Source organism: Cryptomeria japonica, chromosome 5, assembly GCF_030272615.1.
Source record: "Cryptomeria japonica chromosome 5, Sugi_1.0, whole genome shotgun sequence".
NCBI lineage: Eukaryota > Viridiplantae > Streptophyta > Pinopsida > Cupressales > Cupressaceae > Cryptomeria > Cryptomeria japonica.
In genome coordinates this window covers 70,212,519-70,237,266 of record NC_081409.1, presented here as the reverse complement: position 1 = coordinate 70,237,266, position 24,748 = coordinate 70,212,519, and the positions used below count along the sequence as shown (strand labels likewise).

The following is a 24,748-nucleotide window of genomic DNA, read 5'->3' as shown; positions in this document are numbered from 1 at the left end:
GATATTTGTCACCTACCACCAAGTTTACTTAGCAGCAGTGTTTACAATTTGTGCATGTCAAAGCAAACCTTTTCACCATCTTGAACATTTTTTGTTATTGCATCTTTTGTCTTAGAATGGACAAGTATCTGGAGTAGATTACACATCTATTCACCTCTTCTTAGAGATTGCTAGGTACATAATCTTTATTTTATTCATTGAATATCTTTTCCCGAATGCATGGACAACGAAGTAAGCGAAGATCTTGCCAACTAGGCAAGTAACCAAACCGCACACTTTGCTTCAAGCAAAGAGTCAGTGTCTACAAATAGTACCAGCAACCCGTCCGTATAGTCGGTACGTGACGATGAGGAAGAAAGGAAACTTCAGATCAAAGTTACCAAAATTTTTGAAACCAATTTGTACCGTATCGGGAACTTGTTCCTTGCGGGGAGAATAAGGGGGCATGAGCTGAATACTTCGAGGAGGATACAATATAGAAATGAAGAAGGTGACCAAGGTGTAGAAGACGCATAAGGTGGACGTGTAGAGAGTTCGCACGTGGCCGAGAGTGCAAGAGAGGCATAGGAACACAAACGAGAGCGAAATAGTCCAATCTGGTCAAATACACACGATACCTATGGAGTGAAAACAATGTTGAACACCTTGGAGAAGCAAAAGCTCCCTAAATTCATAGGGGATGAATCAAAAGATCCCATACGCCATTGTAAGACTTGCATAACAATCTGGGAGACAAATGGTCAAGACGACCATGATTACCGGTTGAAGGCATTTCCTGCCACGCTATGGGGAATTGCCATTGATTGATATACAGACCTTGCAAATCAACACAAGGTTTCATGGAACGAACTGAACAAGGCATTTTAGGAAGAGTTTAAATTGTTGAGAGATGACAATGAAATTGTTGTTGAAATTTACAACACTAGGCAAGGGAAAAACGAGAACGTACAAGCATACAATCGTAGGCCCAAGGAATTGCTGAATAGGATGGAGAACCAACTAGTTGATGGGTTGAAGAAGAGGTGGGTCATTGAGGGATTAATCCCCTTGCTACATAAGAAGATGAAAGTAGTGCCTCTATCCTTATACACCGATGCTTACAATCGGGCAGTAGACATCGAGAGTGAAAACAAAAATCCTCTCAAGGGAAGAGGAAGACTGATGATGATGAAAGCATCAACGACAATAGTGATGAAGAATCTAAAACGGTTTGGGCCCTTCGACTATGTTGAGAATGGTGAAAGAATTGAAGTTCAAGAAAGGAACCAATAAAGAAAGTAATGAACTATGGTGTATTGAGTTCAAAATTGAGGGGCACACGAGAGATAATTGTCCTAAAAAGATGTTTTGTGAGAGGTGATGGGTCATTCAATAAAGGAGTGTCCATATAATTTCAAGACTAGAAGCATGCAAGTACTCTTTGCATAGGGAAAGTCTAGCCCATCGAAACCATGGAATGGATCACTAGGCAGTTATGGAAATCAACAAGGGCAAAATCAAATACAGTATGATTCCAGAGGACGTCCAATTATATAGGTTTGACAATGTAGTGAATGGGGACAATTTGTGAGAGACTGCTAGAATAAGGGTGTGGATTGGGAATCATGAAGACACTGACTGCCCGAAGCAAAAGAGTATTAATATGTTGGACGTAGCGGAACAAGACGAGGCAGTTCTGGCAATCACGAGAACACAAACAAAGAAGGCAGTGTACTCAAACCCATGTACGGAAAAGGAACGACTTTGAGAAGCCACTTGAAGCTAAAGTAGAACAAGTGTTGGTGAAGGAGTGAATAACCTTTAACAGAATTGCAAGTACGTCATTGCAATTGAAGTCAGAGAAGAACATAGTTCGACAGGTGTTACAGACAACCGTACCCATCAAGGTGATAGATCTTCTTCAAACTATGCCACAACTGGGAATGGCAATTACCAACACGATTGGTGACGACAACTCTAGTCATCACAAACAAAACAAGCCACAAGAGAAACCGACGGAGAAACCTCCATGTGAAGGCGACAAGGCAAGTGACTAGATGTTGTTGATGGTGAGCATTGGCAGGAAGCTAGCTGTCATGATGGAAATTATGGGAATGAAATTAACAAACAATATCGTTGATGGAGGCTCGAGAGTGAATGTACTATCGGAAGAAACTTGGAAGAGTCTTGGAAAACCTATGCTTTGGCCACCAATGTTCAATTTGGTGGGTGTTGACCAGCATGACATTAAGCCATCGGGGACTTTGATGGCACAAAAGGAAACAATTGGCACATAGCCCTTCTTCCTAGATTTCGTCGTCATCCCATTAGAGAAGAAGGCGTACAAGGTTCACCTTGGGAGAGGGTGGTTAATCACTATGAAGGCAGATCACATTTGGAAGCGGAACACACTCTCCATTGAGTGCAAGGGAAGTATATCATCAACTTGAGGAATCAGGCAGTGAGTGAAGAACTGGCATCTTCAAACTCGGAGTCCAAAGATGGAGAGTGGAGTACAGGGGAAGGAAGGAAGAGGATGAAACAAAATGACGAAGGGGTAATGGAACTGGGAGATTCTTGGGAGGATGAAACAAGTTCTCAAAACGGATTATTTCACTGGCAGATGAGGATTATGAAGTCTTTTGCCCCAACTGCAACATGCTACAAATCAACTGAATTGAGGAAGTGCAAAGTCTGTACAAGGCCAAGTTCGAACATTATGTACGAGGACAAGATTGAGGGAATTGTATGGGGTCAGGTCATATGAGAAGGTGAAGAGAAGTTGGAGGAAGTTGTATGAGAGTGGAGGTGATTCGTATGGATGAGGGAAGGGAAGACTGTACATGAGTAGCATAAAAATGCCATACGAGGGGAAATTGTATGAGTTGAAGTTGTACGCCACAGACATTCGTAGGGTAACTTGTAGTTCACATGCATGTGACAAGCTATCTAGAGAGAGAAAGTGGCTGCATAGAGAATGGTTGTACGAGATGGGTGAGAAATTGTCAAGACCGTACAAGGAAGAAGGGTCAAGACTGTACAACAACATTAAACTATATGAGGAGCAAATTGGAAGGCTGAATGGCAATAATTGAAGGAAACTATACGAGAAGAGGATGTTGTATGAACAAGAAAGGAGCATGCCGTATGGAGGGGGAGAGAGTATGCTGTACGAAGGGGGAGAGAGTAAGCCGTATGGAAGGGTGCACAAGCTATACATGACACCAAGAGGGCCATACATGGAACTAGCTTACACGTTGTACGAACATGAAAGACTGTAGGTAAACACAGGAACATACTTACACACGCCATACAAACAAAAGAAGAGGATGTACAAGTTGACTTCGTACATGGAGTTGACAATGGAGAAGTTGCACCCATACCTAGTAGAGTACAACCTGTATGGTGTGGAGGCCGTACTCGAATTCAAAGACATCGTACGAAAACACTAAATCATACATGATGTGTATTAGGTCGTACGTGAAGTGAGGGGAGCCGTATGTGGTCATGTCATACATGAAGGGCAAAAAAAGCAGGTTGTAGGAGTGAAATCTCCAATTTTTGCCTTCATCAACAATGTTTTTGGCATCTCAAAAAATCAGAAAATTGATACGCACCATGGACTTCTGTGTGGTTTTGAAGGTCTTAAATTTGTGCTGGCAACAAGGGTGCTGCCCCTTGACCCTGCCCTATATCACAATAAGTAGCACACTCTGGGCACTATCCTAGGACCCCGCAAGGGGTGCGCCACACAATTTGAGGAGATTGATTTGGAGGCACAATGTCTCAGCATTGTTCCTATTGAAATTTTTGAGGAATAAGCAGTGTTCCACGGGGACACGTACCCCCTGAAAATGTAGGTGTTTCCAAGACGGGGACATACTTGAGATGTGGGGACTCCTAGAGAATGTCCCTCCGCCGTCCCTCCACCACCACCAAGTTTCCTCCGCCGTCTCTGAGACGTTTTTTCACCAGGGGGACGTTTCCCAAAAATTTCTTGTGTTAGAAACACCAAAGAGGACTCCCAGACGTCCCTGAGACTCCTAGACGTCCCTCAACCTTGGAGGGGACTTGTAAACTGACTTGCAATTTTTTTATACTGATTGTTATGGTTGAGTCTATCTCAGGTTGTTGGGCATTGTTTGGGGGCAAACATGGTTGCATAGAGTGAGTTTTAGGAGGCTTTAAGGGGTTGTTTGGACCTACAATGGTGATGTTTGAGACTTGCAACATATTTTCCAATTGTATCAGACCTGCATTGTTGTGTACAGTAATTTAAACCAAAATGTGTGTTCTGGACATAGAGTGATCATTTTAGCTGCCTTTTCAAGCTATTTTCATTTATTGTTTTCTATTGGATGCTAGTTTCATGCAATTTGTGCAATCTAGAAAGTGTCTTTTCAATGTGCTGGCTTGTACCAACATTTGTATCAGCTTGCAATCGTTATCAGTACTTAATAGCAGAGACGAGCATCATTTTAGTTTGCATGGTTCATATGCTTGTTAAAAAATAATAGATCGTCTAGAGTGGTCATTACACATATAAAGATGTTTTTCATGACGACAAAATTGAAATAGATTTATGCTATTATTTCTATACCTTGAGCTGAAATGATAGGGGTAAGTTAATTAGAGATTTTACTATCTTTAGGGTTAGATCCTTTCAAGATACTCCAACACAATCTTTCTAGTTTCTACTTATAACTTATTGTTCAAAGTTCATTGCAATCATTGCAATGTGTTTACTTATTCCTTATACAGTTATACATATACATATTTTTAAATCTAAGTTTTCAAGTACTATATGTATTATGTCAACACCGCTCCCCCGCCGCCCCCCTGTTGCCGTCCCCCTGTCGTCCCCCCGACGTTCCCAAACTTAGGCCCCAAGTACCCCTGTCCTCGAAACACGTTTCCCCATCCCCCCAAGGAAGCGTCCCCAAACCCCGTGGAACTATGGGAATAAGTCTCTTCCACATCAAGTGCTTTGCCGATGGACATCAACACCATGTTGTCAGCGATAGTGGAAGTTAGAAGAACATCACACATGACATAGTCAAGTGCTCAGGTTTTCCCATCGACACTCATCCAAAGCCATACTCTTTGGTATAGTTTGAAAACATAAATCTAATCAAAACAAATTGAAAATTCCCTATTTTCCTTAAAAATATGGACATAGTAAATGTAAAATGCTCTATCGTACATCTATGCAGTAATGCTATCCATTTTTTGAACCTTTTGCAAACATCCATTGCATGAAATTAACCTGACCCACCCACATATTCACATCACCTTAGCTGCTCACTAATTCCAACAGAAGAATCTTGAAATTATTAACACGTACCTTTGCTCAATGCGAAGATTTATTACACACTAAAGTGACAAATGCCCTTTTGTGCCTCAAATTGTTGCGAAGGTAAGCACATTATCTCTATCTATTTTTCTTTGAAACTACTTCACATTATAGTGTAGCATCCATTCCATACATTTTGCAAGTATTGAACACAAAATACATTGTGCCCATGGGCCACATTTAGTACATGATACGATTGAGCCATAGAGTTGTTGGGTGCCCATGTACTTGCAAAGACTCATGGCTAGTTGTTGTCTTAGACTTGGCCCAGCCTATAGCATGTCTATGGGCAAGTCTCTTGCGTCCTGCAAAAACTCATGAGTACTTAATGATTTTTGATATTATGCTCTTTGTGATGGTTGCAGCAATGTAAGGATCTATTAATTTACTTTCAAGTATGTAGTTAAAACCTTGTAGGATATGATTACTTGTTGCTATTGGGAATCTACTACTGGGGAGGCCATATGTATATTATAGAGATGGTGTCTACGAGGCTTGCTACTTCAATCTTCATGAGCCTTCACTAAAGACGAAGGCAGCATTGATTTTTACAAGCAATTATACAAGATTATTTTCCATGCACAAAAGTTTGTGCTTCTAATGGTTTGCCCCAAAACCCTTGCACATGAATGCAAGCATGCATTGGTAGTACATGAGGTTGCACAAACACCATTGCAGCAACAACTACTTGACTAACAAGGATTTCTTTAAGGACCTGTTGACATGTATTTTGTACACAGCCAAACACAGAATAAAATACCTAAAGGTACCTTATCCTCTCTTGAATAAAGCCTTTGAATGCTGAAGATATCGCGAAAAGGATCAATCAGGGTGACTTCAAGGTTCTTTGCTGTAGGATCTCTACGTGTGGATAAGCTCTCTGTGGTATGATGTGATTTGTTGGAATCACAAGGGGACTTACACTTGATGACCTGAACGTCTGATTTGCTTTGAATATTGCTGGAACACAAGATTTCACTGCCTTAGATTTGAAAAAAAAGGAAAAAAAGACGAGGGCGAGGAAAGGATCTAATTCTGATACTAAGAATGTAGGAACAATGAATGATCTTTGATGAAATTCTAACTAAGTCTTGTTTTGACATCACAGGACCATCTCCACAAGGTTAGTGCGATCTTCGAAGGAAAGCTTTATGATGTTCAAATCATCACTGCAGGCATAGACACCATCAGGCTGATGCATATCAATGAAGAAGGGACAATTGAAGTTAAGCTTAAGCTGAATGATTCCAGTTGACTACACAAGGCAAGTCTGCAATCAACAAACTGCTAGTAGTATGGATATACGAATTTCACCATCAATCAAACACATTTCTTCCACTCATCTAATAACATGAAATCAAATATGAGAAGTATAGAGACCATGCAAATTGTCGAATCAACCCATAAATTTCACCATTTCTTCAATGAAGTTACAAGTCTTTTACAACAACATCTTGGCAACAATCTTTGCCTTCTCTCTACTCTACTCTAATTGCTAGACTAATTCACTATTCTAACTACTGACTAATTCACTATTCTAACTATTCACTCCCTATCTTCTAACTCTTTCTAACTGCCTTTACAAAATGAAGAGTCGGGGCTTATATAGTGCCCACAATACAATTCGATGGCTAAGATCAATTTGAGATCAATGGCCAAGATTCAACAATGAAAACCCTAATTAGGGTTTGTTACAACCATTACATAACATTTAATGCTTGACCAATGATAAAATTGTATTAATTGGACACATGTCTTCTCTGGAAAATTCGACCAATGGATAGCTGGGGTAGGTACATCGAAGTTTGTGCCACCTCCCATGAGTTAGGTACATTGAATCTTGACACGCTGAGGTGGACCAATCCGACTGGAGAAGTGATGACTGGGATGCCACCTCGTTTGACACTTGGAACTTGGTAGATATTTAATTCGATGATGCTGAGAAGCTAGCTTTAATTAACTCTTCTGAAACTATCTGCTTCTTCAACGAACCCTTGCTCTAACTTCTTTTGTCTTTGATGTGCAGGATGATGATGTACCTCGCCTTGGAATGCTGGATTGGAAGAAGTCATTCCTGATGATGCTTGACCGAGGAAGGCCGTCCTTGTTGATGCTGGACTGGAGGAGGTCGCCCTTATCCTTGCTTGATCTTCTTTGATGATACTGAGCTAGAAGAGATCATCTTTGTCTTGGACCGGATCCTCTTTGATGAGAGTCTGTCGACTTGTAGATACTCCAGCCTTAGGAGTCGCCATCTTGATACCTACACAACGTTTCAAAATTAGTAATATATCTTGAAGTGTAGAAATTAGGATTCAAAAGGAAGATTTAAGATTTTAATTAGGAAACTTCATGATAAATCTTGAGTTATCATTTCCTAATTAACTATGCAATACTTAGATTTTTCCAAAACAAATGCCCAAAAATCAAACTTTGAACAAGGATGCTAGGATAGTTTTGCCATACCTCCTCTTGAGTATTAAACTCTAAGAAATGATGCAAAAATAGATGAATTTCGCTAGGTAAAATGTAGATCAAAGTTCTCTCTTGGAAAAAATGCGCCTCCTTTAGCCTTCACAAGAATCAACCCCACTTCCTTCTAGCCTCCAACACTTGAAAGAAAATTGCTCCAAGCAAACCAGATTTCGCACCTTCAATTAGCCTTCCAAATTCGCACTTGAAGCAATGATTGAATGATTTGAATTGTGAAAAAACACCTCCAATATATAGAGCGCTCACCCCTTTGCTCCCTCTAGGCCGACTTGGCAAAATAAATGAAAATAAGGCCTTAAGCGCTTTATATTTAATTTTAATTTAATAAAAATTAATTTTTTTTTTAAGGCCTAAAATCAATTTATTAAATGCCAAAATTTAATGTCAATTTAATCTTAATATTCCACATCTCTCAAAATTAGCAATTTTAGCGGCCTAATGCAATTTGGAGAATATTAATTTTTAAAACAAGGCTTAATGAGATTTCGTGAGGATTTCGCTCTGGACCTTCTCTGAGGGTCAGGAGCGACTTTTGATTTTTAGCCTTGAATATTTCACATTTCAACTCGAAAATCTCCTGGAGGGTAAATTGATATCCCGTTAACGTGTTGCACTTCAAATTTGACATTTTTTATGAGGAGAAATAGGTGAAAATGCAAATTTCGCTCTGGACCTTCACTGAGGGTCAGGAGCGATTTTTCATTTTTTGCTCAAGTTTAGCACTTTTCAACCTCCAAAACTTCTTCAAGATGTTTCAACTAGGTCCTTTCACTGAATTGCAAACTTAGCTCAATCCAATTTTGGAGAAAAGGCGTGATTTTGAGCTTGATTTTCCATCATTTTTCATTAAAACTTTGTTCATCATTTGGCAATGTCCTTCCTTAATCCACTCCAACCAAATTCGCTCAGGTGTTGCAAGGTAAAATGAGGTTTTTCAACAATATCGCTATGGGCCCTCTCTGAGGGTCCCTAGCGATTTTTCGCTGTGGGCCTTCACTGAGGGTCCGTAGCGATTTTTCATTTTTTGACCAAAATCATCAAGTTTTAAAGGCAAAATAATATTCATCCTGCTCTTGGAGGTCTTTTCTCCTTGTCCAAACCTTGCCTTAGCACCATTTTGAAGAAGACATGCATTTTTTGAAAATCTCGCTGTGGGCCTTCAGTGAGGGTCCGTAGCAATTTTTTGGTTCTAGGCAAATTCCTTCATCTTTTAATCTTCAAGTCACCTCCAAGACATAACACATCATGTCCTCCTGTCCAAGCAAGTTTTTAACTCAATTCTTCAAACAAAGGAGAGAAAACTGGAAAATCGCTATGGGCCCTCTCTAAGGGTCCGTAGTGATTTTTGTAATTGCCTTCAAAATATTGATTCTCAACGATTTCTTTTCGCTTCAAGGCTTTTCAAACATCGTTTCTAACCCATGCCTAGCCTTAGCCTCCCTCAAACTTGGATGAAAAATTCCCATTTTAGGTTTCTCGCTATGGGCCCTCTCTGAGGGTCCGGAGCGATTTCTCGCTGTGGGCCTTTAGTGAGGGTCCGTAGCGATTTTTTGATTTTGGGCTGATTTCTTCTTGTGTTGATCCTCCAAATTATATTCAACGGATAGAACATGCTTTCCTTCATCCCTTCTAATCATAAAATCACTTTGATCTTGCAAGAATAATGCATATTTGAAAATCTCGCTGTGGGCCCCCTCTGAGGGTCCGTAGCGATTTTTGCTTCCTGGACCAAAATGCTTCACTTTTTGTCTAAAAATCACTTTGCCAAGGAAGATATCATCTTGTTCTTTGCTATGAATAAAAATTCATGTCCAAGAAAGGTCCAAAAATGTGCACACAAAGAAAATCGCTGTGGGCCTTCAGTGAGGGTCCGTAGCGATTTTTCCTTTCCTGGGCAAAACTCCTTCAATTCATCATCTTTGATCAAGTCTGGATACTTCATTATGTTCATTCTATCCTTCATCATGTTCTTGACCTCTCAAATCGACCAAATAAAGCTAACAATGGTCCTTATAAGATTTCTCGCTGTGGGCCCTCTCTGAGGGTCCGTAGCGATTTTTCTGTTTTCAACAAGGTCCTTCATCATTTCTAGCCAAAACTTCCTTAGGTGGGTGGAGAAAGTCATTTATTTTCCATTTATGATCAAAACTTGGTCTCTTTTCACTGCAAAATGAAGGAAATCAAAATCTCGCTGTGGGCCCTCTCTGAGGGTCCGTAGTGATTTTTTCTTTAGTTTCCAAAATTCACCATCTTTCACGTCTTCAAACCGTCCAAAGCATCAATTCACGTTCAATCATCCTTCCAGGAGACCCTGCACAAAGTAATTTTAGAAAAGTCAGTGACAAATATGACTTGAACAACATTTTCGCCCTGGTTCCTCTCTGAGGGTCAGGAGCGATTTTACCCTTTTAGGCCAAACTGCTTCAAATTTAAGTCCTAAACTGCTTCACAAGGCAAAGTTAGGTCATTTTCAAGGTCAGGAACCAGTTAGCAAGTTCATCAAAAACAAGAAATGGTGTTCAGGATAAATTTCGCCCTGGGCCCTGCCTAAGGGTCAGGAGCGATTTGTCTGTTTCGGGCATCATCTTGCTTCAAAAATTTGATCAAAACTCACCTAGGCAAGAACACACAATTTCACCTTCAAAAAATGCTAACACTTAGCCAAAATTGGATTTTATCCTTAAAAAAACCTTATTAGACCTAACCTAAGACCTACTTGACTCCCCTGAAAGGCTTACCTAATTTCAATCATCTCAACTCTTCGGGAGGACGCTTAACAACTTTCAAAATTTGATTGGACTCAGCATTGAATAACACCAAAAGAAACCCCTAATGTTTAGCCCTAGTCCAGACAGACAACTCACTCACCCAAAACCCTAAAAGCAGAGAGAAGAACAAGCAAAACAAAAGCGAAAAAGAGGGGGGTCCCCATTCTAATGGGGCGATGTGTGAAATGGTCACAACAGGACCTTAAAGATCCTCTCACACATTTTGTTGTGCAACACAGTATCAACTTGATTCCCAGATCCTCTCTTTTGAATAGCCATCCATACTATAGATCTGATTAAGGATGGAGTTTGATGCCAAATTCAGGAGCTAATTGATCAGGCCAAGATCAGACCCAAGATCTTGATATTTCTTGCACCAAAGAAAGATGGCACGTGGTGCCTTTCCATTGATTATTGCATGCTCAACAGGATCATAGTGAAAAATGGATATCGTTTGTTGTGCATTGATGACCTTCTGAACCAGCTTTGTCGTGCACAATATTTTGCTAAGATCATCCTCAAGTTAGGATATAACTAGGTACCAGTTCATTTTTAGGATATTTGGAAAACAACATTCAAACCAAGAAGGGATTGTGTGAATAGATGGTTACGTTGTGTTGACGTGTATTTTATACACCATCATACACAGAATAAAATACCAATAGGCATCTTATCCTCTCTTGAGAAAAAATCTCCAACTGCTGAAGATTCGCATAAAGGATCAGTTAGGATGACTCCAAGGTTCTGGTTAGTAGGGTCTCTACGTGTGGACAAGCTTCCAGCGGTATGATGTGATTTGCTGTTTCCTTCAAGGGGTCTTACGCATTCCGAAAGTTCAAGATTTTACTAAACTAAAGAAACTTTCAAAAAATAACAAAAGAGTAGGGTTTGAAAGAGGTCTAATCTAATCTAACCCTAAGAATGACTTCGTGTGAACAAGACTTGGCAAGATTCAACCAACTTCAATTTTGCTATAAGATAACAACTCAATTGAAATTGATGCGATCTTCTAAGGTAATAAAATGATATTCAATACATCAAAGATCAAGGACACTATCACGAAAGTACATATCCAAGATACAATAATGATTGAAGATTAAGGGATTCAAGGTATTCTCCAGTCGACCACGCAAGGCGTTCCTACAATCAGCAAGAAGCTAGTGGTTTGGATTACGAATCCTACCAAAGATCAAGTCTCACACTATGTCCTTCAAATTAACACACTACTTTGATTGAGCATGATTCAAGTAGACTAAACAACCATGAAGATAACCAAGAAAGTTGCAACAAAACACCATAACTTCAATATTTCATTGATTTCCAAGTCATCATATACAACAATTGCTTGAATTCCTTTCCTCAAAACTCAATCTTGCTACAAAATAAAATTGCTTCTAATTCTAATCTCTTAGCTATCTCCCTTCTCTATTACATCAACTATTATCAAATGAAATGAAAAATGAGGGTATAAATAGCATCCTCAGTTACAATGAAAGGTCCAGATTGAAAGTAGATCAACGGTCAAGATCATGACACCTAAACCCTAATTAGGGTTTGTTACAAATGGCCTCCTTTTTACTGAACAATATTAAATGCATAGCCAAATATTAAATTTGGCACAAAAACCTAGGAGACATAAACCAATGACAAATAAGATGCCATGTCATCTATAACAACCTTTCATCTAGAATCTTATTTCCTTTCCAATGCTCTTTTTTGGCATATGCAATGAATCTTGACACGATTCCTTCGATTTCTGCAATTGGAATCTCGGGAAGATTCTTCATACTCTCTTCCAAGTGGATGACCTGATCGAATGCATCTAGAAGAGCTGCGTCCCAAGTAGATTCAAGTTCCTTTGTTCTTTCAATCAGGAGCATGGTGGCAAACATTTGATCATATTGCTCGTCTGTAACATTTGCGTCCTTGCAAAAGATGACCTTGATTCTATCCTCTAATTCCTGCATATCTACATCTGTCTCGACCTCGATCCTTTTGCCAAGAATGGTACGAAGTACCTCAAATACTCTGTCCTGGATCGGATTGATCACCTCCTCAACTTGGCTACATCTAGTACTGATGTCCTTGAAGAGAACACTTTTCATATGGAGTAAGGTTGACCACTGAAGCAAACTGTGAGGTCCTCCATCCATGATCTTCTCTTGCGCTAAGACCTTCCTTGATGTATGTCTAATTACTTTCAAGACAGGAATGATAACATCTTTGGTATGAGCAAATGCGGCTACTGTTATCATCAAATTGTGGATTATCTCAAGAACCTGGATAGCTTGATGAATAATCTTCATCATCCTTGTTACAAATTCTATGGCCACTGTATGAGATCTATCCATCCAATTACTTGTACGTTGGACCATGTTCCTGAATCTTTCTGCCTCATTGATTGATTGAAGTGGAAGTGCTTGCACTGGTGATCTAGCTGGATCCTGACGTCCCAAAGGTTCATTGATGTGACTGAAATAAGTCCTCCATGCATCGACCTCTCTCTCAAGCTTTCTGTTCTTCTCCATTTCTTCTCTAAGCTTGTCTTTCAATGCCTCAAATGAGTCGGTAGCATCGTCGAATGTCTGCTCTGCTGTGGATGGTCCTAGCTCAAATGTCTGTATATCATATTCCTCTGCTAGGATCTCACCTTCATATTTGTCTACTGCCGGTGTAGCTATCTGCAGTTTTCTGGATCCAGTCTCATCTCGAATCATCTTGGACATCTTGGTAGCCTTCCTCTTTTCTGTTACTTCATGTGAGCGTCCAACAAGGCTCTCTAAATCAATTGCATTGTCCTCGTCCTCTACTACGATCACCTTGGTTAATCTTTCCTTCAACCAATCTGGGATAATCGATCTTGTCTCTTGAACTTGAATTTCTTTATGCACTATTTCTTCTTGTCTGGGAGGAGATGTCATCGCATTGTCCTCTTTATCTTCATCTAACTCATAGTCTTGGAGAGATCCATCTGGTGACCCTTGTTGTGCCTGTTCTTCTTCCTGCCTATCGTTCTGTACCATCGACTCCATGGATTCTTCCACTTGAAGTGTCCTCTTCTCAGGTCTAGAAGAAGTATCGGATGATCGATCTCTGTTGGCCTCTTGTTTCTTCTTGGAAGATTCTTTCTTTCCAGGTCTCTCTTTCCTCTTCGAACCTCTTGGATGGAGATTGCCCTCACTGGCACATCGAAGGTTACCTTCACCTGAATTTCTAGGATTAGGATTGCCTTCACTCACACTAGCTCCACCTTCGGCTGGTTTCTCTTCCAAAGTGAAAGTCATAGCTATGCCTTGTTCTCTCAACTTCTGATGCTGTACGTCAACCCATCTGCGAGTACAAGACAAGACTGGTGCCATCAAAGTATCTAGATCCACGACCTCGGGCTCATTCCAATCCAACCTTATTGATTTGCTTTCTCGATCATAGGATGACTGGATATGTCTGCCACTGTCCTGAGCTTGGTCGGCCACTCTGTAAATCCTGCATTTCCTGATGAAATCCAAAGGCAATCTAGAATGCATTTTTCGTTTCACTTCAAGATCATCTAAGAGATTCATCATAAAATCTTCAATTTGGTACTCATGCTTAAACTTTCTGCCGACTGTCTCCTCTAAATGTCCATGTGGATCAAAGCTTTCTCTCAAAGCAAAAGATGAAAAAGAATACAAGGCTAACTCCTTCTCTGCGTCATCCATAGCTAAGGCATTAGGACATACCTCAACTGAATTGCCCAAAATGATAGGTACTGGAACTCCATTCTGATGTCTGTGTCTGAATGCCCTCGCATATGCTGCCAACTGTCTTGTTACTTCAAGTAACACAATTCTGTTTGTCGGATATCTCGGCAACATGTATGGAGGTAAAGGACATCCATGCACTCTAATATAAGTGAACTTGGGAAACTGAATGAACCAAGCACCGTACCTCTTTATGAATTCTTGTGCATCTTGAGATAACCTGTTGTGAATTCCACCTTGCAACGTCCTTGTGATGTTCATCGTGAAAGTATCATTAACCAACTTATAGTTGCTCCCTGGCGGATGATGCAAGTAGGCATAGGAATCACAAGCTCTGACCTCGCCGGGTCCTCTTCCAATCACTCCTCCGTGAGGTAGTCCTGCGTACTCAACACTCTTGATCAAGGCATAGATAACGTATGAACTCATGTGGAAGGACTTAGTAGCCTTGAGTCTCCTCAACTGTACGTCTAAGCAATGGCTAATCATTCTAGCCCAATGTATCGTACCTTTCCCTTGAAAGATCACCTGGATGAAGTAAAACATCCACTTCTCAAAATAGAAGGCGTGAGGGGCTCCTGTAACTCGGTTGAGCATGGTAATCAAATCTCTGTACTCCTCTTGGAAATCAATCCTATGCGGTGTGTTCGGGATCTTGCTTAGACGGGGACGGCTCTTGAGTAGCCAGTTCTTGTTAATTATGCTTAGACAAGCATCTGGATCATCTTCGTACATTGACCTGGCTCCTTCTATGCTCTTGTATATCATGTCCCTGTGCTCTGGAAGATGGAAAGCTTCACTTATAGCTTCCTTTGAAAGGTACGCCAAAGTGTTTCCCTCATTGGACACGATCGTTCTGGACTGTGGATCATAGTGACGAGCACACTCGATCATCAACTCATGGCACTGAACAGCTGGAGGAAAGCCGACCGCCTTAATGATGCCACTCTCGATTATTCTCCGGGCGACAGGTGATGGCTTGCCAATATAAGGGACCTCTTGAAACTTCTTCGTGCTGAAGTTGCCTAAGTTTGTATCTCCAATGTTGCTCCACTTCGACACGATCTTGGTCTCCACTTCTTCGATCTTCTAATCTTCTTTCATAAGGGCTGAACGACTGGTGGATGCTCCCACCTTCGGGGTTGCCATACCTACACAACATTTCATAATGAGAAACTAGATTTTGCAATGAATAACATGGATTAGAGATTATTTTTAGGAAACCTCATGATAAGTCTTAGAGTTATCATTTCCTAAAAATAATTGAGCTAGGAATTCAAAATTCAAAATTTCAAAATTTAGGCTACGACGATCAACGTTCAAAATTAAAACAATAAAGCAATATCGCCATACCTCAATAGAGACCTAACTCTAGAATGCAAAATGAACAAAATCGCCTAGGCAAAATTGATATTTCAACGTGATCTTCAAATAAATGTCCTTCTTATCAACTTCGCCACCCTTCAAATCTTTGACGTGATCTCCAAGTTCGCTCAAATGTAAACTTCAAGTTCGTAGCGCCTTGGATTGATGTTAATGCCTTGGTTAATACTTCGCACCACCTTGAATACAATTCGCACTTGAACACAATTTCGTACTTCTCCCTTTGTCTTCCAAATTGCACTTGAATGAAGATGATAAAATGATAATGTAAAAAAAAATGAAAATCATCACCTCCCTTTATAGCGCTCATACCATAATTACCTTAAGGCCGACTTGTGTAAAAATAAGGCAATTTAAATGATTTTTAATAAATAACAAGGCCGACTCTCATAAACCAAGTGCTCCCTTTGATTTTTTATTAATTAATAATTAATTATTAAATGCCTTTATTATTTAAATTAATAAATTTCGATTTTTTTTTACAAGGCAAAATAATTAATTAATACCAAGCGCAAATATTAAATGCCATTTTGATTAGATTTTCAAACTTATCGAATTTTAGCATTTAAATAAATTCAAAAAATGATTGTTTGAGCGCCAAAATTTGAAAATGAAATAATACGTACCTCATCGCCCTGGTCCCTGACAGAGGGACAGGAGCGATCCATCACTTTGTCTATGATCCTTGCATTTTAGACGTTCAAAGTCTTTATCTCCACGTTGAATTTGCCATTTACGTTGGGTCCTTCGAGCTTGATTAACTTATCCTTGCGATTGAATGTCTTTAAATGTGATATCGCCCTGGTCCCTTGGAGAGGGACAGGAGCGATCCTCATGCTTTCTCCTAGATCTTGCATCTTCGATCTTAAATCTTCATTGTGAGAGACAAGCAATATTATTTCTTCATTCCTTTCTCGTTTCACTTGAATTCTATAAGGCGTTTTTGATGTTTAGAGGATCATCGCCCTTGTCCCTTGGAGAGGGACAGGAGCGATCCATGTGTTTTCTCCATTTCAAGCTTAAATTGGTAACATCTTAACGTCCATCTCCTTTGTATCGCCTTCCAAATGATGTTTAAAACCTTGTGCAACTTTGCCTTGACGTGGTCTTCAAAGGATAACGAGTGTTCTAACCAATATCGCTCTAGTCCCTTCCTGAGGGACAGGAGCGATCCTTGTGTCTTGGCTCAAATTTGCAAACTTTTGATCTTTGTTCTTTGTTCATTGCTTTCCAAATAGCGTCCTTGACCTTGCCTATCCTTGCCTTGTCATGCATTTGAAGAAAAATGAAGGTTCCTATGCAAATCGCTCTGGTCCCTTCCTGAGGGACAGGAGTGATATAGCCTCTTTGTTCAATTCGATGATCATTTAACGTTTAACCCTTTTGCATATCACCTTGTTATGATGCCTTAGACCTTGTGTGATCCGCAAAAACCTTGACCTCACGTGATTTTTGAGAGATTTAGCCAATATGATTAATATCGCTCTGGTCCCTTCCTGAGGGACAGGAGCGAACTTAGGTATTTTGAGCTCGTGTTTACTTTGTTCAACTTGCCATCGCCTTCATCGCATAAAATAAAGTCCTTTTGATTCCCTTGGACATTTGGAACGTGATCAATTTTCAAAATTTAGAGCCTTTATGCAAATTTCGCTCTGGTCCCTTCCTGAGGGACAGGAGCGAACTTGGTGTCTTGATGTAAATTCGTTCAACATAGGCGACCTTTGTAACTTTGTGCTTGATTAAGACGCCTTAAAATGTCTTCACCACCATGTACTTCGTCTTGGAGTGGTCTAAACTTGGATAAAAGGCAATATAACCATCATATCGCCCTGGTCCCTTGGAGAGGGACAAGAGCGATCCTGGTCTTGGGGGCTTCATCTTACATTACCACCTTCGAAAATTGTCTTCAACGGATCCGTTGTTCCTCCTTTCATTCATCCATGCCTTGGGATTAATTGTAACTTAGCAAGAAATTTGTCTAAAACAAAAATCGCTCTGGTCCCTGACTGAGGGACAGGAGCGAACTTCAACATTTGGGTCCCTTGTTGACGTTTCATAATATTCAATTTGTCTTCAATGGGTTCAACTCACCTCCTTTCTTGCCTTCAAACATAAAACTGACTTGATCTTTGCCCAGAACGTACCTTATGAAGAATTTCGCTCTGGTCCCTGGGAGAGGGACAGGAGCTACAAAGAATTTCGCCCTGGTCCCTGACTGAGGGACAGGAGCGATTTTTGCATTTTGGGTCATTCTTCTTCACGACGGCACTTCAAGTTATATTCATTTGATAAAACATCTCCTCTTGGACCTCTTCAAATCATCAAGTCGTAAAAATCCTGCAAGGACAAAGCAACATTTGATTTTATGCTCCGGTCCTCCATTGAGGGACAGGAGCGATTTTGCTCCTACAGGCCAAAATGTTAAGATTTTACACATTTAATCACTTCACAAGGCAAAAACAAATCATTTCCAATGCCCAGGATCAAAAATAAAAAAAGTCAAAATTTGGTCAAAATTACTCAATTGGGCAAAATTTACATTTCATCATCAACACTTAGACAAATTTAAGCTCTGCACTCAAAATTTCCAATTGAAAATAGACCATTTTGGCGAATTCATTTCATTCAAAATTTGCATCTTACGAAAGGAGGCTCAAAAGCTCTCAAAACTGACTGGATTCTGGCCTGAAAAGACGGCAATTAAAACCCTAAGGCTTGACCCTAAATCCAGACAATCGACTGACTAACAAAACCCTAAAAGCAAAACGAAAAGCGAGCGAGAAATGAGCAAAAAAAAGAGGGGGTCCCCATTTCAAATGGGGCGATGTGTGAAATGGTCACAACACGTTGCTAGGCCTAACTAATGCACCAACGACATTCATGCACTTGATGAACGCCATTGTGTGCCCTGTCATTGGTTTCTTTTTGCCTGTCTTCTTGGATGACATTCTCATCTCTAGTAAGACATGGGAGGAACATGAGTAGCAAAATTTGTGCCTTTGGGACACTCTATGCGAATGCAAGTTGCAGGCCAACTTTGGCAAGCGTACCGTGGGCAAAACTCAAATCCAGTATTTGGGCTACATAATTTATAATGTAGACATCCAAGTAGATCTGGAGAAAATCAAGGTGATTTGTGATCACCAGCTTTGCAGAACATCATTGAATTGTGTAGCTTTGTTGGATTCACGAACTTTTGCCCTAGGTTTGTTATCAGATTCTTGCACATCTCTTGGCTGCTCAACCAAATCATGCATGCCAATGTATGTATTTGTGTGAACACTTGCATGACAAGGTGCCTTTGAGGAAGTCAAACAATATGCCTCTACTTAATATTCGTTTTGTCAATGCCTAACATTGCACACCTTCTTGAGATGTAGACTAATGCATTTGACTATGCACTCGGCATGGTACTCACATAGCATGAGCATTTGATTGCTCATCATTCAGATAAATTCAGAAAAAATGGGTCAAGGCTACTCCATCTATGATAAAGAATTGTATGCCATTGTGTAAGTTGTCTAGTAGTGGCTTCACTACATTCTGGGTAAGGAGATAGTCATTCATTCTAAACATAATCCACCTTAGTTTTTGCATACATAGAGTGAGCTGGAGAATGCGTGACACATGAAGTGGATGACATTCCTGCAATAGTTCCATTAAGAAAAAGAAGGGGAAAGACAATAAGGCAATAGATTGCTTTAGTTGCCCGTCAATTCGTGTGCTTATCATAGTGTTGGGCTCATGCTACGCCAACTTCTTTGATTGAACTTATATGCAACAGACTTGGACTTTGCGTAGACTTACAATGCTCCTTTTTGTTTTTGGTGCAATGACCTACATTGCTCTTGAGCTAGGTAAATAAGTTGGCAATTTCCATTTCAGACATATCTATGTTCCAGGAGGTGCACCTTGTCAAAGACTCATTTATGAGGCACACAATGCCAAAACAACTGGACACTTTGGTGTGACCAAGACATTGGCTGCACTGCAACATTTCAATTGGCCTCACATGCATGCAGACATTGAGTGTCATATAAAGTCCTTCATTCCTTGTTGAATCTCCATGCCCATGAATAGGATTCTATTTGAATGGATTTAATGAGTAGAGTACTTGCAACAAAGTATTAGAATGAATGTTTTTTTTGTTGAAGATAGATTTAAAAAATGGTCACCATGATTTCTTGCAAGAAAGTACTTCCTTTTTATTCATGTTTTGGTACATTTTGGGCTATTTAGGGCATGTTGTCAATCCTTGTGAGAGTGACTGGATACACAATTGGATACGCCCAAAAATTTTCGTCTGTAGACAGACAACCAAACAGAAGTGGCCAATTGCACATTGTTTTATCTACAAATGTATGCATCCATGCAGTTGGGATGATAACTTGCTCTACATCCAATATGTCTACAACAAAGCTTTGCATAGTTCTATGGGGCATAGTTCTTTCCAAACATGTCTTTGGTTCTAGCCTGCAACACTCTTGGACATCTTCCTATTATGCACCACCTCATGTGGAGTCTAGCACACAAAAAGTGGACAGCGAATAAAGCGTTGAACTTTCTATGTACATTTAGAGTGTTCACCAATAGGTACCATAGTTTCTCTTGTGCCAGCAACAAAAGTAAAAAGAACACCATGATATTCATTACACCTCATTCAAAGTTGATGACAAAGTCTGGTGGCATCTTCAACACGATTTCTTCGGTCTACACAAGAAGATGCAGTCCAAATAGGAGATGCCCTTTGGTCCATACACCATTGTGCTCATAGTTGATGAGAATGCCTCTATTCTCAATCTCTTCAATAGATGGGTTTTTATCTCTTATTTAGTGTGAAAATTCTCAAGCTACACTTAAATTCTTGAGTTAGCATCAACTCAACATCCTTTAGATTTGGATCTTGAGCACTTTGTACATAATTGCTCAAGATGAGACCATACAAACAACTACCAAACACACCTGCCAAGGTTCACATCATCTGTTTAGAGTACCTAAGGTTGAGCACTTTGTACATAATTGCTCAAGATGAGACCATACAAACAACTACCAAACACACCTGCCAAGGTTCACATCATCTGTTTAGAGTACCTAAGGTAGGACGAGATCAAGCAAGGTGGTACAATCATTGCTAGTTCCAGGTTTAGTTTCTGCCAAAAATGTGATGGGGGCCATTGCTTCCCACAAAAGGATGAATGATCAGTGTGCAAGCCTCAGGGAACCATGTGTTCGCCTTGGCAATATTTGGCATCAATGCACTCGACTTCGTAGCACTCTGCACCAGCATGCAAGCTTTGACAATGCCATCATATACACCCTGCACACAAGTTACCATGTCATCATGTACCATTGTGCGGAACTTTGTTGCACATTCGTGCATCACCACGCATATCTTGCATCATCAATGTTCCTTTACATGTGGCATCTTTGCTAAGGTTTCTCTTTAAGACATGGGATTGGGAGGCCAGTTGTTAGGAACATCACTGCTAAGCAGTTGGAAGGTCAAGTTATTTGGGACATGAACCATTTTATCATCTCAGCATGTTTTTGCAGCATATTGTACATATCAACATTTGATCCTCTATGAAGAGGTAGGATAACTGAACGATCTAGGCAAAACAGTTTGATGTGTTCACCCCTTTCTGGTCATAGAAATTCTCATTCTGAGCTTTTCTATTCCTAAATTCCAATTCTACTTCTATTTGTTTTAGTCCAAATAGGAGTAGCACCTATTTGCTAAGGTCTTCCGTTCTCTTTTCAATTGTGCTGAATTACTTGTGTTAATTGAGTCTTGGTGCATAATCTATAAACCTGTCTTTCACTAAGATTGGTTTGCCCCACATATCACCTGGGATCTGGATCAATGAAGTTATCAATCCAAATAAGAAAACTGCATAGCAAAGCCAAAGTCTTTGACCATTAAACTGAGTAAAGCCAGAAATAGGCCATCATTAAAGATAATAAACTAAGATAAAAATCCAAGCAAATACATTGAACTAAGGTTAACAAAACTTCTGTAGAAATTATACAGGAGGACCAACACATCTGAAAAGGCTAAGCAATATACGCAAATATATAAATTGAACTAGAAGTGTATGTTGTAACTGATTTAATAGCAGTGAGAAAAATAAAGCTGATCTTAATCAGAAATTAGACCTCTGGAAGTATACTTCTAATACATTTATCAATGTTGGTTTTCAACTACACTTCATTTTAGTTTGTACTTTTAGATTCCAGATTTTTGCACAAACATCTAAATTTTGATCTCAACAACCATTTATCATCAATGTACCCATTAAGTGCGCATGGAGTTACCTTTCTTGTAATGCCTCATGTGTATTAATTAAAGCTGATTTTTTATAGCCATTAATGTATTTAACCAAATCGTTACATAAGACAAAATTGGTTTTTGTTAGTTGTATACAGAATTGATCATAGAATACTTGTGCTTTCCCAAGGGCAATTTAGTTTTCTAGAAGATATCTGTTAAGACTCTTTAATAGAAATAGTAAAATTGCACGTTGAGGTTTCTATTAAGTGAGAGCTCATAAATGTTCGGCTAATTGCCAACAAGATGTCAAGTTCTCTCAACATAAATCACCCATCCTTCTCTTTAAGAAATGTACATGAATTTTCCTTTAGTAGTCTTATCTCATCATAAATCTCCCACCGTACTCTTGTAGAAAATATATTTGAATTTGCTTTTATGTATGAACTTTCGAAGATTTTTGGAAAAGAAATAAGTGCCTTTGTTCAAATGATTCATTGAATCCTATTTGGTCTTTATTCTGAATGTACTCAATGTGCAGATCCTGATCGACCTAAGAATGATAAAGCAACTGTACTGGGAGATACCATACAGATATTAAAGGATTTGACTGCTGAAGTAAAACGCCTGAAATGTGAAGAAAAATCCCTGCTTGAAGAATCTCGTGATGTAATCATCACCTTTTATGTGCTACATAGCTTATCTGATCCCATGGATTATAATTTTTAAATTGTCGAGTATATTATGCAAGAATAGCTTTTTTCATTTGTGTGATGTTAATATCTTTGACAATTATTTGTTTGTTCTTATGAGCAGCTTACACAGGAGAAGAATGAACTTAGAGATGAAAAAACAGTATTAAAGGCAGAAATTGATCAGCTGCGGAGTCAGTTTGAACAACGTGCACAAACAATGTTCTCATGGCCAGCTATGGATCCAACATTGATGGTAGGTGCACCCCCTTTTCCATTTCCTATGCCAATCCCACATCCAGGATCAACTACAGTCAATGATTCACGCTCTGCGCCACTGCAAGGTCATGCACAAGCTCCTCTCATGCCTGCTCCTTTTGTTCCTGTACCCATTCCTCCAGGAACCATTCCTATGCACCCACCTTTTCAAGCATATCCCTTCTTCGGACCCAGAAACAGTGAAGGAAGCAATCCATATATAGCATTTCCGCCATACTCTTCCCCAATGAGTACACACACTCATGTGGAAAGGCCTTCAGCACAGTATCCTTCACCTATTCAACCTCTACCAGGCTATCTTGTACAACTACAACTCTCTCAGGGGAATCGACCTGGTTTTGCTCAACCTCAGAGTACAAGTGGCGTATCTCAATCTATTGATGCACCAATATCTGCTCAAGCTTCAGATGGAACTTCAGAATATAGTCAAGGAGAAAAGTCAGCTGCAAGCAATAAGCCCATTAATCATGTGAGCAAAAATGGACAAAAGCCATCTCCAAGTCACTCTGGTAGCAGAAGTGATCACATGGATTCTAGGCATTTAGATTTACAACTAAAAATTCAAGGTTCTGTTCCAAGTGATTCTCATCCTGAATCTAATCACTCAAGTCATGGCTCATTGGAACATGAGCACATAGAGGTGAGATAATTTGACTAGATTGATCATTACTGATTGAATTTCAATTAAGTAAAGATTTGATTTTGAAACTGATTGTAGTTTAATTATATGCAATCTGCAGGAGGCATCATCTGAAGTCAAGAAAGTCAGGAATTCCTCACGTGATAGAAGGCCCGTTCTCCTAGGTCTTCAACTTGTAGAAAAGTCTTGTTCGGGGCGTTCATCTCCCTGTAAGTGTCTTGGTGATGCCTCTTCTAGCAGCTATGGAAGTGAACATTCAATTAAAAGTAATAGCAGCCAGTCACCAACAAGGGAAATGTAGCATGCTACACACCATTTGATTATGCATGCAGATAAGGTGCATGATGTATGATATACCAGATTTCCTTCTAGTTTTGCACCTCGAAGAACCATACTCTATTTAATTGAGTATCATTCTTGACCTTATATTCAAATAGCTTCTTCATTGTCTGTCGAATTCTGACAGTTCACGATTGTCAAACAGCATACGTGCCTGTGTAACATCAAATTTGAAATTATCAGAGAAGGTGGTTTTGTATATAACGGAACAGGTGATGTAGCAGGCCGATTATCTTGTAAAGAAAATTATGGTGAAATGCAAGCAGACACTCTGCATTTCCCACAAAATATGGTAGTGCAGACAGTAAATTTGTTCATATAATTGGCACAAGTTCTAATTTTGCCAGGAACTAACCATTGCTGGTGAGCTTTTTCCACATAGCAAATGGAATGCGCTTATTCCGTATCAAAAGTTTGCACCAATGATATACACAAATGTCAATTTGACTTTTGGTCCGAAGGTAATTAATGTGTTCAACCGTGTGGGTTTTACATACAACTCTGAAGCACTGTCAGATTGTCAATGTGTTTAGGCAGAGCAGAGCAGGAAATTAAGTTGCGTTGGCTGATTCATTTCGCTTATACCAGCGAGAAAATAATTGCATTGATGGAGGGCTTCAGCTTATTTAGATTTGAATTAAGACTGCATGTCATTTTTTCTAGAGTTGAGTTTATTGATTATTCTTCATTTTCAATCTTAGTAGATAGATAGATAGATAATTTTTAACGTCCACGAGGCTAAATATAGCCTATGGGACAGCCTGCCAAATTAAACCAACTTCAGTAACTCGATGAGCACTCCCAACTTCTCAAT

General features: G+C 39.7%; 1 protein-coding gene across 1 annotated transcript in view; it reads left to right on the top strand.

Annotated features, from left to right (window-relative positions):
* The window catches only part of LOC131032697 (transcription factor bHLH121), an 82,892-nt gene extending 58,376 nt beyond the window's left edge, over positions 1 to 24,516 (top strand). The window contains exons 4-6 of the mRNA XM_059221246.1: positions 22,526 to 22,653; positions 22,801 to 23,595; positions 23,696 to 24,516. Coding sequence (XP_059077229.1) covers positions 22,526 to 22,653; positions 22,801 to 23,595; positions 23,696 to 23,896 — 1,124 coding nt within the window. The 3' untranslated portion in view covers positions 23,897 to 24,516. The remainder of the gene's footprint in view (positions 1 to 22,525; positions 22,654 to 22,800; positions 23,596 to 23,695) is intronic.
* Positions 24,517 to 24,748: the final 232 nt, after the last annotated feature.